The sequence below is a fragment of the Protopterus annectens genome, chromosome 10.part0 (genome assembly GCF_019279795.1).
Source record: "Protopterus annectens isolate FY-2018-M chromosome 10.part0, PAN1.0, whole genome shotgun sequence".
NCBI lineage: Eukaryota > Metazoa > Chordata > Ceratodontiformes > Protopteridae > Protopterus > Protopterus annectens.
The window spans coordinates 1,354,464,031-1,354,483,019 of record NC_056744.1 but is presented as its reverse complement, the minus strand read 5'-3'; the positions used below and the strand labels follow the sequence as shown (position 1 = coordinate 1,354,483,019).

At 39.2% G+C, this 18,989-nt stretch overlaps 1 protein-coding gene across 1 annotated transcript in view; it reads right to left on the bottom strand.

The window, feature by feature from the left end:
• Window positions 1-768: 768 nt before the first annotated feature.
• Window positions 769-18,989, bottom strand: part of LOC122813592 (pancreatic alpha-amylase-like) — a 67,408-nt gene continuing 49,187 nt past the window's right edge. Inside the window, exons 5-11 of the mRNA XM_044086003.1 lie at window positions 18,353-18,583; window positions 13,755-13,888; window positions 13,533-13,655; window positions 13,350-13,449; window positions 2,698-2,819; window positions 2,484-2,609; window positions 769-1,207 (exon numbers count right to left, since the gene is read on the bottom strand). Of these exons, the coding sequence (XP_043941938.1) occupies window positions 1,018-1,207; window positions 2,484-2,609; window positions 2,698-2,819; window positions 13,350-13,449; window positions 13,533-13,655; window positions 13,755-13,888; window positions 18,353-18,583 (1,026 nt within the window). The 3' untranslated portion in view covers window positions 769-1,017. The remainder of the gene's footprint in view (window positions 1,208-2,483; window positions 2,610-2,697; window positions 2,820-13,349; window positions 13,450-13,532; window positions 13,656-13,754; window positions 13,889-18,352; window positions 18,584-18,989) is intronic.

The following is an 18,989-nucleotide window of genomic DNA, read 5'->3' as shown; positions in this document are numbered from 1 at the left end:
TAGTGATCTAAAGAACATGATCATGGGTACAACCTACATAACTGTGGCTTCTCTGAAAAGGAAATGAGCTTGACCTCTGTGTCAGAATAAAAAGCTTGGTGATTCAGGAGATATACAGGGTAAAGACATTAGTTCTGTGGCTCAAGAGTAGTTATGTAGCTAAGGGTGCTACCAGTGTAGTTCCTGCTGGGGGTGTTTCAGGTAACAATAAAACATGAGGACAAATGCAGGACATATGGAAGAGATAATTTGCATATAAATATATATATATATATATATATATATATATATATATATATATATATATATATATATATATATATATATATATACGCATATATATATATATATATATATATATATATATATATATATATACGCATATATATATATATATATATACATACACATACACACACACACACACACACACACACACACACACACAACATATATATATATATATATATATATATATATATATATATATATATAAAACACATTAATTTGCAGCCACCGTAACTGTCATCAGAAAAGCTAGCAGAAAGTGAAGTAAAACATAAAATTCCATTCATTCAGAGACAGAATCTTTGCATCATTGTTCAGCCATTAGTTATTTCATTCGAAAAGGGATCAAATATATTTTCTGGATTCATTTTAAAACATTTCTGTTATAAGAACTTTTATTCTGTTAATATTTATATTTTATAGGGAAAGTGTAGATTTTATAAACAATGTGTGTTCTCAAGAAGGAATAAGAAACAATCAGTAGGTCTATATTTTTATTGATGAACACTTTCAAGCAAGTAATTGTCTACATAGAGTTACAGTATGAAGTCTAATGTAATTTTATCTTCCATTAAAAATGTTCTGATTTGAGAGTTCCAGACAATCCTGAAGTCTGAGTTAGAAATTAGTTTCAAGATGCTCTCTGATAGATACATTTTATGTTCCATTTATTATGGGATCTAAGATAATAATTTAACAGCAGCACGATCTGCATTATGATGGTCTAAGTTACAATTTGTTATCGACATGAATAGCAATGAATGGATCTTCAGCACTGTTGCTAATCTGGAAACGAGCTTTTCCATCACCTCCAACTGTGACACTTATTCCACTGCAGCCACTTCCCTCCTTCTGTCCTGAAATGACATCACAGTAGGTACCAGCTGGGAGTCCTGTTTGCAGGGTTGCATCCAATTGCCTAAGAAAGAAAGCAAGTGAGAGATATTAAAGGAATTGTAATACTGATGGACTATATGTAGTGGGATGACAAAGTGATCTACAGCACCTTTAGAAAGCAGAATAGAATTCTCTCATATTTAATATTGTGATATTGCAATCCATCTTTCTTGTCTGTGCATTGTTTAATACTGCACTCATTTAAGCATTTTCTTTTATTTGCTACAATTATACAAATGTTTGTCTTTTCTGCTTAGGCCTCCACTGAAAATGGGTCTCAGTCCAGGTAGAGTGCTTGATTTTGAAAACATACATAAATACATAAATAATAAACATGAAGCATAGTGTGAGATATCATGTAGACCTGAATCAATTATTACAAACATATGAATGTCTAAATACTAGATGTCACTTCAATTTGCAATGTCACTGTTAGCATGAGACTACAAAAACAAGCATGTATTGCTGATCAGTGAGACAAAAGCTGTTGAACTGGGTCAAGACATAGGGTTACCACCTGTCCCACTTTGAGAGGGACAGTCCCTCTTTGGTCAGTTGTGTCCTGCAAAAAAATTGTAAAAATGGCAAATGTCATGAGATTTTAGGACAACATTATTGCCTAAATTTTATGTAATAGTTGTATAAAACAGTTATTCTGTATCAGAAACAACTAAATGTTATAAGAAACAGAATAAGCAACTAAAATACTACAAGAATAAGCTTTTATTTAGGCAAAGAAGTGAAGTTCTGTCTTGTGTACTGGCCATGGGTGTGTTTCAGCCTGCAAAATCTGCCATTTGTACCAAAAATGTCCCACTTTGGGCATTTGAAAAGGTGGCAACCCTATCAAGACATTGTCCCTCAGAGGTATAATGCAGTGAGGTTAAACCACATTTCAGAGATATTGGGAACCAGCTGAAGAGAGTCCTTATTGGACCACCTAAATGCTAATCTGTATGCCATCATTGGTGATACCTTGGGATGATAGTGCCAGTAATACAATTACATATGGTTTAAAGCAAGCTGATACTACAACAATCCCTGAATCAGTGAATGCATCTACAATCAGTCAAAAGTGCATCAGCATCTATGCAAAGGCTGTCTCAAAGATACAGGCAATGTGAATCTACAAAACTGCAGTCTAGAATTATAAGACACAAGGTGATACTTGGGGAGTGTGTACAGCAGCAGTATGATTAAGTTAAGCACACTTCACCGATGTTTAAAAAAACTGTTTTTAAGAAATAATTCAGCAGAGATTTATTTTAATCATTCTTACACAAAAATACAACACTCACCAATCATCCAGATTAATTACGATGAATGCTTTGTTTCCACGTCCAAAAGCAATCTGATTACTTCCATTGTCCCACCAGTTTGCAAAGGCCTGACCATCAGCTACATTACGGAATTTCACCATGTTCCTGAAAGTATCCAGACCCATTATTCTGGTTAAGATGCAGGTATGTACAATACATTAATGCTTAAAATATAGAAGTGAGACATATTTACCTTATTTGGCGCCACCTGTGCTCACAGACCCAGCCATTACCACATGTTGAATCCGCATTAATTGTAACAGGTTTGGTTGATCCATCACCGTTGGCTGGTGGTCCAACCCAGTCATTCTTATCCTGGTTATAAGAAATGACAGAAATCACAAATAGCCAGAAAATTGTAACTTCTGTTATATTATGGTTATGATTACCTGTTGTGATTTTACTTTAACATGTACTGCTATAAAATGAATAACATCTATAAATAGTCTATAATGAAATCTTACTTTTCTTCATTTGGATTCTGAGAAAAGTCTATTCAGTAGTTTTGAAATATTTGCTGAGTTTAACAAATAATACTCTAAATCAATATCTATACTGATATTCACTTTTGCATAAAGCCTTATTTTTTTCTTTGCTAATCTTTGCAAAATGTCTAAGGTCGCATACTTTTATTCCTTTGGAAGTTCATTTAAGACTAGCCTACACCTCACAGTCAATAAAATATAACAAGTTGCTTTCTCCAATGTATTCTAAATACTTGCTTAACAATTATAGGAGTAGTTTACTTGTCCTGATCACAATCAAAGAAATACATGCATAAATACTAGTTATGAGACTGGAGCACACTGATGATTTGGTCACCAGTCAGACCTACATTTGGTGCTATCACACATAATGGCATGCAGTTATCGTAGTACTAGGGTTGGGGGTTGGCATAATGGTAAGTTATTTACCTCACAGGCAAGAGGTACAAGGTTTGATACTCACTAGCAGAAATTGGCCAGGCTTAAAAACGGTCCACAAGGGTAGCTAGCTTGTATTTATCTATGAACCTTCTGTAAGTCCCTGTATGTATTTACTGCATGTATACAAGTGGGGAACAGCTATGAAATAAATACTGTAAAACATAAAATAAGCTACAGAATATCAGTATTTGGCATGTTATTGCTCAATCAGCTTATGCACAAATGAGGCATAAGATAACCTTTGCCAAATAAATTTAATGGCAATATATAATTTGAATATAGCCTTAAGATATATAACCTCTTTTACTGATGGTCGGAAATGCTTTAAATAAAAGTCCACACCATGTGAAATATACCAAGTTTATTATGGTTTTATCCAGCTGCTGGGACAAAGAAATAATTAACCTGACATTTACATTATTTTCCTTATTCTGGGATGTGGATATTTTAAAATGGCACCTTTTCTTGTTGTTGCCAAACGTATCTATCCTCTAATCCTACAGCATACACTGAGCTCATATTTTTAGTGCCAGCACCATTGCTGTACCAAGTATTACTTCTAAAACATAATGCTTTTGTTGTGCTGTGAGCTCAAGTAGCATTTCATTATTCCTATCACAGTGATAGCTGAGAATTAAAAGGATTTTCTCTCTTTCACCTCCTAACAGATTGTCTACCTGTTTTTGTTTCCTCACATCTCCACTGTCATGTGTCACTTTTCTCTGGCACTGGGAGATCATAGTCTGAATCTCTGTCCTGTCCAAAATGCTTTCTGAAAATGCTTCTACCATTTCACAATGTGCAAGTTGGTTCCTCTTTTATAATGTTCTTCAATTTATACTTCCTTTTCTGCTTGTTCGTATCTAATTAAATGGTGTCAACTTTCCAGAGTGAGTGGAATAAGGCAGAGAATGTCCTTAAAGTATACCATTTTAGCTCCCTTTTTCTTTTTGAAACTGGACAATTGCTTACTGCTATCTGCATGCTTGATAACCCCTTGCCATTATTAACTGCCCTCAGTTTTCTTCACGTCATTAAAATGGAAGCGCTATGAATTCTGTATTAACTGGCTAAGCTTGCACTCGTTTTATGTTTGACAGCTCTCAGTTAGATTTTAAAGTTTATAAATGAACATCTGGAAGGACAGTTCAACAAAAAAAGTATTGGTGATCCCTTAGGAAAGGGCAGTGCATTAAGATGAGAAAAAGAAGTTATGTCTTACCATAACGTTCCATCTGTATTGTTGATCCTCGTTCAGTCATTACGTATGGGGTATCAACCTCGGAACCGAGCCGGCCATCTTCCAAGCTTGTGTCAGCTAAAAACTCTCAAGTTAAACTCTTACCCAGAATTCCCCTTTCCCTGTTACCTCAGATTGAGTTTGCAAGTCAAAAGAAGGTAGAGGCTACCTCTGGTCAAATGACCTAAAAGAACCGGATGGTGAGATCCACTAGAAGCCACAAGAGGGGGAAGGAGGGAAGGTCGTAATGACTGAACAAGGATCAACAATACAGATGGAACATTACGGTAAGACATAACTTCTTTATCTGATATTGTTAATCCTCATTCATTCTTTACATATGGGACAGAGTCCCCAGCTACCTCTATTCCTGGGAGGCTCTCATGGAAGGACATTCCTGAGCACCATAGAACCAAAAGATGCTCTTCCCCTGGAGGCCAAATCCAATTTGTAATGATTGATGAAGGTATGAGGCGTAGCCCAAGTTGCAGCTGCACAGATGTCATGTAAAGAAGCTCTGGCATGGAAGACAGCAGACGTTGCCATCGACCTTGTCGAATGAGCCTTTATGGTAGTAGGCAATGGGATATTATGTTGTGTATAAATGAAGGTCACACAGTCTTTCAACCATCTAGCCAGTGTGACCTTAGCAACAGCAGATCCTAATCTAGATCCAGAATAGGCCAAGAATAACTGGTCAGATTTACGAGAGGACCTAGTCCTTTTCAAGTAGAAGAAAATTTGCCTGTGAATATCTAGGGTATGTAGGCAATATTCTCCTCTATTTGAATGATTGGGAAAGAAAACTGGCAATTCAATGGTTTGATTAATGGACATTTCAGAGATCACTTTTGGCAGAAATGAAGGATTAGTTCTCAAAGACACTCTATCTCTATGAAAAATCAAGTATGGACTCTTGATGCACAAGGCTTGAAGCTCAGAGATACATCTGGCAGAAGTAATGGCAACCAAAAACAAGGTTTTCCATAACAAATATTTGAGGTTGCAAGAAGAAGCTGGTTCAAAGGGTGGCATTGTCAGAGCTTGCAGAACTAATGACAGGTCCCATGGTTGAATAGGTTCTCTAAAAGGGGGCTTCAAATGATTCACACCTTTTATGAAGGTCTTGAATAATTTCTGTGACATAAGAGCGGAGTCTTGGACACCCTCATGGAAATTAGATATTGCAGCCAAATGAACTCAAATGGTAGAGGCCGATAGACCCGATTGAAATAGGTCGGCCAGATACTCTAGTATTATTGACACCGGTGCTGAGAAGGGATCTACTTGTTTTTCTTTCAGCCAACAGGTAAATCTTTTCCACTTGTTTAGATAAGTAATTCTAGTGGAAGACTTATGAGATGCAATAAGAATGAGAATGTCCCATACTGGTAAAGAAAGATCAATCTGCCTGGCAATCAAGGGAATTGGAGGCGTCAAGCTGTGAGCTTCAGGCTGTCCAAGTTAGGATGTATCAGGTTCTGCAGATGTGAGATCAACTCCGGGGTTGGATGGAGAATCCATGGTTGATCTAGCAGGTGAGGCCAAAGGAAGGGGAACCAAATCTGATGAGGCCAATATGGTGCTTTGAGGATCACCTTGCTCTTCAACTGACAGGCTTTCTTCAGAAACTGGGGAATGAGGGGAATAGGTGGGAATGCATAAAGAAGACCCAAGGGCCAGTTGTGGACCAGAGTGTCCCTGGGTGACTGTCCCGGAGGGGGAATCAGGGTGAAGTAGTTGCTGCATTTGTAGTTGGTCGGGGATGCAAAGATGTTGCAGCAAGGACGGCTCCAGCGGTGGAAGATCTCCGCCGCTATCAAGGGATTCAGGGACCACTCATGAGGTTGTAGAATGCACCTGCTGAGTCTGTCTGCTATCACGTTGGAACTCCCAGGAATGTGAATTGCTAGAAGAAAACAGTTGGTAGCCATCGCCCATTGCCATATCCTCATGGCCTCTCGACAAAGGGGATAAGATTTGGTTCCACCTTGTTTGTTGATGTACCATACCACCGCCATTTTGTCTGATTGTATCACAATCATCCCAGACAGCAGTAGGGGATGGAATGCTTGCAACGCCAGAAGTACCGTCCTCAGGTCTAGAACATTTATATGCAGTTGGGCCTCCAATTCGGACCAAGTGCTTTGGACGGTCTGTCCTTGACATAGCCCCAGCACCCCATCAGGGAGGCATCTGTGATCACTGTAGCCTTGGGCTGCTGGGGGGAGAAGGGGTGAGACCATTGTGATGGGTTGTGGGTCATCCACCAATTTAAATCCTGTTTGCACCTGTGGGTTACTCGAATCTTGGCTAAAAGAGGATGCTGAAAAGGATACCATTGGGTGAGAGTAGCCATTGTAGAAGCCTCATATGAAACCTGGCCAGGGGAACAATGGTGATGGAGGCTGCCATGGAACCCAACAGCTGTAGGACAGAGTGAGCTGTGGATTTCTCCCTTGAAAGGATCAGGATCAGTTGTTTCTTTAGCCTTAGAATTCTGTACTCTGGAATGGATGCTCTGCAATTCTTTGTATCCAAGATGACCCCTATGAATTCTGTGGACTGAGATGGGGTGAGATTGGATTTTTGCCAGTTTATGGTTATGCCTAGCCTTTCTGCAGAAAGGAGAGAGTATGCCAGGGCTTCTTCCAATAGATGTCTGGTGGGGGCGGAGATGAGCCAGTAGTCTAGGTATGGAAACACATGGAATCCTTTTAGTCACAAGTGAGCTGTGACGACTGCCATGCACTTTGTGAACACTCTGGGAGCTGTAGAGAGTCCAAAGGGCAGTACTCTGAACTGGTAGTGACTGGCTCCTGCACCGAAGCGCAAAAATCTTCTTGATGGCCTGCCCACTTTTATGTGGTAGTATGCATCTTGAAGATCTATCGAGCACATCCAATCATCTTTTTCCAAAAGCAGGAGGATAGACTGTATTGTGACCATCCAGAATTTTTGTACTCTTACAAACTTGTTCAATACACTGAGATCCAAAATTGGTCTCCAGTCTCCGGTTTTCTTTGGCATTAAAAATAGTCTTCAGTAGAATTTGGACTATTTGGATGACTATTTGGATGACTCGTTCTTAGCAGCTTGTCTGTCTCTAGTACTGCTTCTTCTCCTTGACTGGGTGGAACGTCAGGAAGTTTTTTTTGAAGGGACAGAACAAAGATCAAAGGAGATATGATAACCTCTGGTTATAATCCTTGTACCCAAGAATCGGTGGTGATGGTTAGCCATGCAGAAGGGTACAAGGAGAAATTACCCCCAACCACCTCCAGAGGAAAGGAGTTGGGCTGCTCTTCAGAAGTGCTGGTAGGATTGGCCAGGAAAAGAGACCCTGGAACCCTGGTTATGTGGACCCCCTCTGCCCCAAAAGGGGTGTCTTCCCTGTGAGTTTCCCCCTTTGCCTCTAGGGTAGAACTCGGCCTGTGTGTCACAGAAAGGACCCTGAGACTACTATATCTTCCCACTCTTTTGGTTTCAGGAGAAAGCACGTTGAGGAGAAGAATAACGGACACCTACTGCAGAAAGGGTCTTACCGTCCTGTTCACATCTGGCCAGTGTGCTTTTAACTTTGGATTCAAACAACGAGGAGGCTTCAATGGGAGCAATAAGAAAGGAAGCCTTAAAGGGTTCCACAAAATTGCACAAGAGTATCCAGGCTTGTCATCTCAAGTCCACAGCTGAACCTGCCACTCTAGCTGCTCCTTCTGATGCATGAGATATCAGTTGCATGGAGGAGTTAGATACTGACTCAATGGTGGCCAACTGAGAGGCCACTTTGTCACAGAACCCATCAGACAAGGGACCAGCCAAGGTTTCAGAGAGCTCGAAAATTAAATCCCTTTGAAGCCTGGTAAAGTGTGCCATATAATTCAGGGACCTGATAGCAAAGGTTGTTGATGCAAAGGTGCACTTCCCTATCCTGTCCAGGGCCCGGGACTCTTTGTTGGGTGGATGGACAGTCTGGCTTTCTTCTTCCACTAGATCCTTTTTGGTTGTGGCCACCACCAACAGATCATCAACAGGAAGACTTTTAGACCAATGGGGATCTGTAGCAGGAGGGGACAAAATCTTATCTGGCCTCATGGGAAAAGCCTCGACTGTGTCAGGAGCCTTCCATGCACAGTGCACAATGAGCCAGACAAGTTCATCGGCAGGTGAAGTAACCCAGGAGGTAGAGGGCCGGGCACGAAAAGCCTGCAGGAACACAGACTCCTCAGAGGTCAGATAAGAGGACTGCCAATCACCTCTCTGTTTAAGGATTTCGAGGATATCACCAAAGGATACCTCAGAGGGTGACCAAGGGGATCCTTCCCCATCATCAAAATCTGTGTCTTCAATGAGGGACTTCTCTGTGGAGTCCATGTGTTTCCTCTTGCATGAACTTTTCCGGTGAACTTCCTCAGAGGGGGAAGCTGGGGGAGTCAACAGAATGGGGGGTTCCTGTGGGAATATGTCCTGAGGCCCTTGCGCCCGGTGTCTGCTAAGTCCGACTTGTGAACATAGCGGTCCAAAGGAGGGTGGGGAGATAGACAGCACAGTATCACCAGCAGAAGCCAGAGTCTTCTCCATCAGTTGGAAGGCTGGTCCACCTGAAGAGGGTTGAGTGTCCAGGACAGGGGTCACCCCTCCCCCTAAGTGGCTCAGCCTGCCGACCTGGAGTCCCTGGTTGGCTGTGAAACAACAAATTGCGCGTATCACAACTATCATCCTGGGTCATAGCAAAACTCTCCTGCCACGAAGGCAACTGCGGTTCCTTAGTGAAGTCCATAAAGGGAACTGTAGAGGGGGAAGACTGTGCTATATCAATAAACTTCAAAGGCAATGAAGGAGGAGAATAAGAAGGGGTCTTTGGTGATGGGTGATCACCTCCCAAGGAAGGATAAGTCCTGGGGGGGGGAGATACCTCTGGCCAGAAGCATTTGATCCACAAAACGCAACACGTCATGTTCAGAAAGGTTTCTAGTGGACAGCTGTGGGGGAAACAGGTCTGTCCACAGAAGAGGCAAACTCGGTGCCCACCTCACCAGTCTGCACTGAGAACAACGGTGCTGAGAGAGACTGGAGTACAGGTGTCTGCACTGAAGAAAACACTGGTGTCGAGGTCATGGTCTGCACTGACAAAAAGATTGGTGCCAAAGTAGTTGCCAGTACCGAAGCTGGAACCGACAAAATTGGTGCATCAGTTCCGAGTAAGATGTCAGAGCCAACGTGGTCAAGGTCTGTGCCAACTGAACAGTCGGTGTTGATGTAGTAGTCACAGTAGTCTGAACCGAGGAGCCCCTCAGTACCGATACAGAAAATGCTACAGTAGACGGAGCAGAAATTACTGATGGCGCCGAAGACCTTGGTGCCAAACGTCTAGGCACCGAAAGTGCTGGTGCCTACTGACTGAGCTCCAAAGCAGAAATTTTGCCTTCTTAGGTCTTGGTTGGCAGGAGTCCCCAGCCGGGGACTAAGGCAGAGACTTTGCCTTTGTAGGATCATCCAATATTTTCTTATGGTTTCTAGGAGGGGTTGAAGCATCTGACCCAGGAAATAGCCTCTGAAAAGGGATATTTAAGAAGTCCCTTCAGCAACAACTTATTTTTCCTCTCAATCAAAGTTCTATTGGAAAAATGTTTACAAATACCACAGGGCGGGTCAACAGATAAGTGAGACACACCCAAGCAATAAACACACAAAGAGTGTCCATCTGATGTAGGTAATTTGTATCCACAATCTGAACACCTTTTAAATCCTGGACTACCTTTTTTATCTGCCATGATAGGAAAGGAGACAGAAGAAAGGATACCAGCAATGGTACGAAGAATACCGGAAGGTAATGAAGAAAAAAAGGGTTTACCAGCGATGGTAAGGGAGAAATACCTTGCGGTAAAAAGTGCAGAGTAAAGAGAAGGAAACTCAAGAAAATAGTCGTTAAATGCGATAGGGTAAGAGACAACAAATTAGAAACTTTTCTGACAGAAAAGGTTATATTAGACTAGTCTGACAACAAATATCTATACTTAGCTCAAGAGAAGCAGCTTGACACAACCGAATGTTGATGCAACAAATGAAATCTGGGGTAAAAGGGAGAGGGGAATTCTGGGTAAGAGTTTAGCTTGAGAGTTTGTAGCTGACGCGAGCTTGGAAGATGGCCAGCTTGGTTCCGAGGTCGGAACCAATACCCCATACGTAAGGAATGAATGAGGATTAACAATATCAGATGTAAAGAAAGAATAAATGAATGGAGAAAGGAAGAATTGTGGGAAATGTAAGAGTGAGGCAAAGTTTGTAGAAATGCTAACAAATGGAACCCTAAGAACATTTTCTGAGTAAGGTTATAAATAAAGTATTTGGGGAAAGAAATGTAAATGTTTCACATGAGAGCAGTAGACATTGATAAAAAAAGCTTAGAAAGCCATGAAGTGTTCATTATGAAAACAGAAAAGTAAATCATGATAAGAAGAAAGAATCATGTGAAAATGACAGTGGCCAAAGCTGCAGTAGATGAAATAAAAATAACAGATAATTTAGTTTGAAATAAAATTAAATAAACAAATAAAAAATAGATATTGTTTGATGCTAAGGAGAAAAATAAGAAACAGCCCTACAAATTATGACCTGTTAATTATCACCATCTCCCAATTTCAAAGAAGTTGCATCTATATTATGAGTCAATTAAATACCCATTTAAACTGTTAAAGTTTTAGTTTTAAGTCAATGCAATTTAGACAGCTCCCTGTATAATTTTGTCAAAAAGTGTTATTTTACTCTTTTTTATTCTGCAAAATTAATTAAACAAGTAAGAAATACGGCATGACAAGGAGTGTCTTATTGTTTGATAGCTGCATGTCCCTGGTATGTATTAAGGAACAAAGCAGTTTTACCAAGTGTCTGTAGCAACTGTCAGACAATAAACTACATATCAGTGACTTTCTGCTTACAAAATTGATTTTGTTTATTATTTATAAGACAGGGTTTTCTATATTTGTGCATTTTATTGTATTTAATTAAAATAGATCCTTTTATATGTTAGTATGTGTGTGATCTTTAATTTTATGAATTTATAACAAAACACACTCTACCAGACAAATATGGAATGCAAGTTATAAATACTCAGGCAAATGTGGAATGTAAATTAATAAATGAACATTAAGATACACATTTTGGATCTACAACAGGTCCTCACATGCTAGTAGCTCATGATACACCTGCTTGCTTCCACTTGCTGGAAAAAACAAGTGCTTGAATTCTCACTAGTCCCAGCCCAAAAAAATCTTCCGTTTCTACATAGCCCACCCAACACCTGACCCTATAAAGCTACATAGCCCTACAAGAACCTAAATTCTAATCCTAAAACTCCTACGCAGTTCCCAATCCAAGTCCTCACTTCATTACCATAAACCACCACTTCCTGTCTTCTTCCCTTCCCCCTTCCTAACCCTAAAAGGCCATTCCTGCTGCCTAAACCTAAATTCCCTTTCTGATCCCTAACCATAAAATCCACCTCCTGCTTCCTCCCCAGTGCTGCTTGCTTGAACTCATATTTGAGTCTGAGCACAAGCAGTAGCCCACATGAGCTACAAGGCTCAAGAGTCCCTGGCTTTAAGAGTGTGTTTTTTCACAGCTTGGGACTTGGACACGTAGTGAATCCTATGAATTTATATACAAATGTTAAATATTTACACCAGTTACAGAATACCGGCAACATGAGGTTTGGAAATTTGAAGGGAAATGTTATTAAGAGTCTAAAATAGTTTAAGCTAGAAAGGGAGGAAGACAGAGAGGAGAAAGAAAAAGAAGGAGGGAGCCAACTATATGGAGCTAAGCCTCTTACATCCTCCATATATAAATATATATCAACCCCATGGTTATACAAACATGAAGACTAGAGAACTACTGCAAAATGAAAGGATCACTGCCGGTTCACACGTACAAACTGCACATGGAGTAATGCAACTTCACTGAGCTGAACTCAACCAGTTACAACCCTTTATGTTTTAACCTGATAAGCAGCAACATTGTCAGGTTCTCTGTCTGTCTGTCTCTCTCCCTCTCTCTATGTCTGCCCCCCCCCCTTTGATTTCTACAACTTTACTATAACCCTACGGGTATGCAGTACAAAAGTCAGTATTGGGAATGGTAATGGAAACCGATGTATAATGGTTTATCCTGAAGTCAAATGACAGAATGGCCAAGTTTATTGCTTACCCTTCCATTTCCTGTGTTAGTAAACTAACAGACAGGAATGTGACTGTGGTTAAAGACTTTTGGGTAAAAGGTTGTCTAATTGGTTCTTACCACCACAACCCTAATTCAAAGATCATTTTTAAACTAAACAGTTCCATTTTGTTCTTTCTCTGCAGCTACAACATTGTGATATATAAAAGAAAATGTTTATCAGATAAGAATAGACTGATGAATGTTCTGGAAAATGATAGGGAAACTGTTTTCCAGTGTAAAATAAAGAAAATGACTGACATCTATTTTCTTCTGAGGTTGCTAGGTAAGTGATACATATTTTTATTATAGTTGGGGATCTGGAAGTAGCTCCACTTTGGAGATTTGCTTCTGCAAAACATGGCGAGAGGAAGTATTAGCCAATCAGAAGTTAATATTTGCTATCATTTTTATAAGTAACCTCATAAATAACACAGAGGTTCTACTGTGAATGTATACTCCTACCTGTCCATTTTGAATATCTCTTGGCCAGTTGTAACTGGACATCACTCTTGCGAATCCATAAGGATGTGCCAGCATAAATCCAATAGCAATTTTGTACAACCTGTCAAGTAATAAAAAACAGCATTAGAGAAAAATGAGTTCCAAAGAAAAAAGTTCCAAAAATCGCATTGTCATGATGCCTACCTTGAATCCCAGAAGGTAAGAACGGAAGCCCCACCAGGACCGTGACCTCTTTGAGTGTCATGGTTGTCAACAAAAACAAGAGCTTTCCCCGAAGCCATAAAGCCCCAACCTTCTCCCCAGTTCCTTAAAAAAAAAACGTCAATAGTTATGATATTTTTTGGTTTTCATTTCAAAATTAATACAATTGTATTCACCATTTTTTTGTTTTTAAAATGTTCTTACTTCAGATATGACAGCTTTTCTCCATTCCAGCGACGGATAACGTAACCCAGCTTTTGGCCATATTTAAATTCTGTGACACGGCCAATACCAGTATACTCATTCACAGTGATGGGTTCTCCTCCAAGATCAATAACCTAAAAAAAATCATATAAAATATTCGGTTATGGCTGTGATGCTCCATTTTCTAACCTGAGATTATAACAAGGTTTGTACATGTAGTCAGGTGTAACTAACTTGGTTTCATATTTGAAAGGCAGTGAAGAGATTTTGCATTGGCACACTAGCAGCAAAGCAAAGAATGCAATGTCAATTAATTATTTGTTAAAATATTAATCATTAATTTATTGAGTCAGTCTATATAACTACATAAAGGTACTTAATAAATAAACTTATTTTGCAAGTCATCACCCATATGGCAGTCACCAAAGCCGTAGATGAGGGTAAGGTGGTTCACACAGCCTATCTTGACCTCGCCAAGGCTTTCGACACCATCCCCCATTCTGGAATTATAGCTAAACTCAATAAACTAGGCATAAATCTCTACATCACAAGATGGGTCGCCAACTGGCTCACTGACAGAACCCACACTGTAAAAGTTGCAGACTCCAAATCTGACCTCAAACCAGTGACAAGTGGAGTACCACAGGGTCCCGTCCTGGGACCGCTCCTGTTTGGTATCTACTTCTCTGAAGTACAGCCTAACACAGAAGGCCTCTGGCTAACGAAGTTCATAGATGACTGCAAACTAGGAGCCATAGTAAAGTCCCCAAATGATGTGAACGTCCTGCAGAAGGGCCTCTCTGAGACAGATGCCTGGTGTCAGAGTCATGGCCTCAAGCTCAATGCCAAAAAGTGCAGTGTCATCCCCTTTGGTAAAAACTCTGTACCCATGAACTACCACATAGGCAGAAATTTACTTAACACCGAATGCGTGATAAAAGACCTTGGGTCCCAGGTGGACAGTAGCCTCTCCTTTGATAGTCACATTGCCACAGTAGTCAGGAAGTCCTTCTACATGGCACACCTCATCATAAAAGGGTTCTCATCCAGGAAAAAAGAGGTCATCGTTCCCCTCTGCTCAACACTCATTAGACCCATTATAGAGTACAACGCCCCTTTTGGAATGTACCTCACAAGACATCTGCAGCAGCTGGAAAGGCCACAGAAGTACCTCACAAAGAGGATTAATGGACTCAAACAAATGCCCTACACTGAACGTCTCAAAAAACTCCAGCTTTACTCCATAGCATATCTCCTACTCTGAGGTGATCTCTGCCTAACATATAAAGCTGTGTCAAACCCAGAGCTGTTGGACATGCTACACCTAAAGAAATCCCTCCGAGCTACACGCTCTAGGGACCTAAACCTTGTCACCACAATAAACAGGACATGCTGCAGGGATAGATTCCTATCCCAGAGACTTCCCATACTCTGGAACAGGCTACCCATCTATGTCAAGCAAAGTTCTTCATTAGCACTCTTCAAGAAAAATATTGATGAGTGGATGGGAAATAAGAAATACACCCCGGGGATCACTTCTGTGTCTCTGCTCAACAGTGGCACAGGAAAATAACTTTCTTGGGTGGCATAAGCCAGGGAACCTTGTTGGCTAGGCTTACATAGGCCCTTGGGCCGATAGCCTAGTACCTACCTATGAACCTATATCTTCAGCCATTTTCCTTACAAATCAAGTGCTCTGCCTGAAAAAATAATGTTAGGAAAAATATCACACTATTCAAAACTTAAAACCATTTTACATATTACTACTACATATTCGTTTCAGTGACTGACAAAAGCAGATAATCAAAGAAGTTAAGATAATATGGCTGTCAAAATTCTTCCAGCAACCCTGTTACTTCATACATCTTGTTAAACTCAAATCCTAGGACTTGGCACCTAGCTGGTCACACAGCCAGAAACATCAGAGCAAAGACATTCATATGGTCTTCTTTGACTCCTCCTCCTTCACCTGAATCAGACATTCATTTAAAACAAAAAGTAAACTGCTGTACTTATAGTCATTTCTACAAAGGTTTAAAATGGTAATTCCTAAATATTTGCATGTCACTGTACATCATCTTTGCAGTTTCAAACTTGTTGTGCATACACATTAAGTGAATTACTGCCCTATCATTTCCAGAGAATCAATATGATGAGTATATTAGTACATAACAATTTGTACCTAGCCTTGTTTCTGGTTGTATTGACTAAGAATCATATATGCAATGTTTCATCAAATGCTAATTCAGAATATATGTATTAGTCCTTCTGTATATCTTCACATGTTGATTTACATCACAGAATGCTATGTGAACGCTGCTGTAGGTGTGAACTTATGCTCTTTGTAGGATATTACTTCTGAATTCTATTGCTCATTTAAGAGACTGTGTTATCTAAATGTCTCAGCTGTCCAGAATTTCATAGAACATCCAGATTTTGCCTTAGATTTGTTCCTCATAAAATCTGTAGTTTTCTGGCAAATCATTAAGGACTGAAGTCATTAAACAAAGGCAGTCATTTGACTTTCAGACTACAGATCTTTGAGAAAATGTATAAGGCAAAACCTGTTATCCTTGCAATTATCTAAGTTTGTAACAGAAGTATTTTTCATTGATTTTGGCCCTTTGTCTCCCTACTATTATTGGCTTTGTTCAGAATTTGTGAGCAAAGAAGTTGAGATTGTTTATGATTTAACCAAATCCATGAACATAATACAGAAACAATACTAACAAAAAAACTAAAATCAGACATCAAGGCTGGCAATGTCTACAGGGTGAAAAATCATGCTATGATAACATGTTTTTCGTGGAAGTGGCTGCCATCATTGACTTTAAATTTTGAGTTAGACTAAGTAAGCTTTGTGGGTAGAAGGTTGCAAAGTACCCTGTCTTTTCTTAGCATTTTTTTTTTTTGGAATGCCCTGCTGTTAACCCTGTGGTCTCCTTCCCATGTTGGCTGGGTAATACTAAAATACTGAACTGGTTTACCATCTGCTCTTGTATTCAACAAACTGTATTTGTAGATACCATACTGCAGCAAAAGGCAGCAACACTTTACCGGCTCAGAGGAGCCCAACAACAACAACAAATAACATAGGTTCATAGGTAGGTACTAGGCTATCAGCCCAAGGGCCTACATAAGCCTAGCCAACAAGGTTTCCTGGCTTACACCACCCATGAAAGTTATTTTCCTGTGCCACTGTCGAGCAGAGACACAGAAGTGATCCCCAGGGTGTATATAGGTTCATAGGTAGGTACTAGGCTATCGGCCCAAGAAGAACAGATACATGAATGCAGATAATCAAAATTAGACGTCACATAGCCCAAAGCAAATATATGCACATATATATATATATATATATATATATATATATATATATATATATATATATATATATATATATATATATATATATATATATATATATATATATATATATATATATATATATATATATATATATATATATATATATATATATATATATATATATATATATATATATATATATATAGTGAGTATTATGACTAAGCCATATCTCACAACAGTTTTGCAGAAAGTATTCTTTTTCTGTAACTCTGTGGGATTTTTCCAGGCAAGATATTTCTTAAGCATGTCAAACCATGAAAAAATACAAGTATGAAAAGTATATTTTGTTGTTTGTGCACATTGTATCCATTCTAATTCTGGTAATCTAAAATGTCATAATCTCCAGCATTTATTTATTTTTTATATATCAGAATTTCTAAACAGAGGGTAATCCAGCACTTATTTATTTTTTATGTATCAAAATTTCGTAACTGAGGGGTAATCCAATGCTTATTCATTTTTTTATATATCAGAAATTTTTAACTGAGGGATAATCCAGCACTTATTTGTTTTTTTATATATCAGAATTTCTTAACTGAGGGGTAATGCACTGATGTTACAGGACTAGAAGATAAGTTAATTTGAAGGTTAATCATAAGGTGCTACTCAGAAAGGAAGGGTGACGGAAAGTGAGTACAGAGTATGTTATCACATATGTCTGTACTTAGATGATGTATAAGGGAGTGGCTGCTGGATTTCAGGATAGGAATGGTCAGGTAATGTAGCATTTGGACAAGTGCTTATAAGCTGAGGCACCAATGACATAGTTCCCATGCTAGCCTAAAAGATTGATGTTAAAGTGTCTTAAAGAGAGCTTAGGAGGGTCTGATCTCTATGAAGAGAGAAACAGGGTGGAAGGAAGACAGTTCTAATGTGAAGTGGGGAATTCTAGTCATCGAAATCTTGATGATCGTGTACATAAAAGACTGATCTTGGGCAGATGTGTATTCTCCACTGAATGCTACATTCAGATGACAATAAACTGATAAACATAACCAGAATGAACTACAGAATTTAGTTCACTGCAATAAAGGTATATTGTAGCATATATGACACAGGAGAATCTAAAAAAATTACAGCAAACCACTTACAGGTAAGTGATAAAGAAAATAAATAATCCTCCTGAAAGTGAATCCACAGGCAGTTCTTCTACATATGATGGTCACTAAATTCTGAACCACCATAAAAAATTAAGTAAATCAATCAGTATTCAGAATATTATGTCTTACCTCTTGGAAAATAAAAGGCCTGGCACCACTAGAAAACCAACGAGAGTTCAGATTATTTAGCTTATTAACAATTGCCTGTATATCACCAGGCCACATGTGTTTAGCAGCATCCAATCTGAATCCTGCAACACCAAAGCCAATCAGCTTGTTCATGTACTCAGCAACTTTCCCACGTACATAGTCTTTTTCCAGTGCAAGATCAAGGAGGCCAACCAGGCGGCAGTTTCGAACCTGTGACCAAGAAAAATAAAAGGCGACAATTAAGAATAAATTATTATATAGAAGATAATACAATGATTTAATAAAAAGGATTTTGATTGGATCTCTGATAATAACCAAGTCCTTATATGTTGAAGAAATGGATGTCATCAAATTCACTTCAAGAGCAGGGTGAAGTAAAAGCTTGGGAGGGGAATCTGGACATCCATTTCAAGAACAAATAGCTACTTGGTTATGAAAGGAGATACGAAGTCCTGATGTTTTTGTAGTATATGGAGCTTTACTTACTCCATGTATTACTAATTACAGAGAGAGAAAAAAGTGTAACAGTGCTAATTGTTTTACAACTTTGAAAGCTGTAACTCACATACTGCTGTCATACAATTATTTGTAGTCAATGGAGCTTTAGGTACTCCAC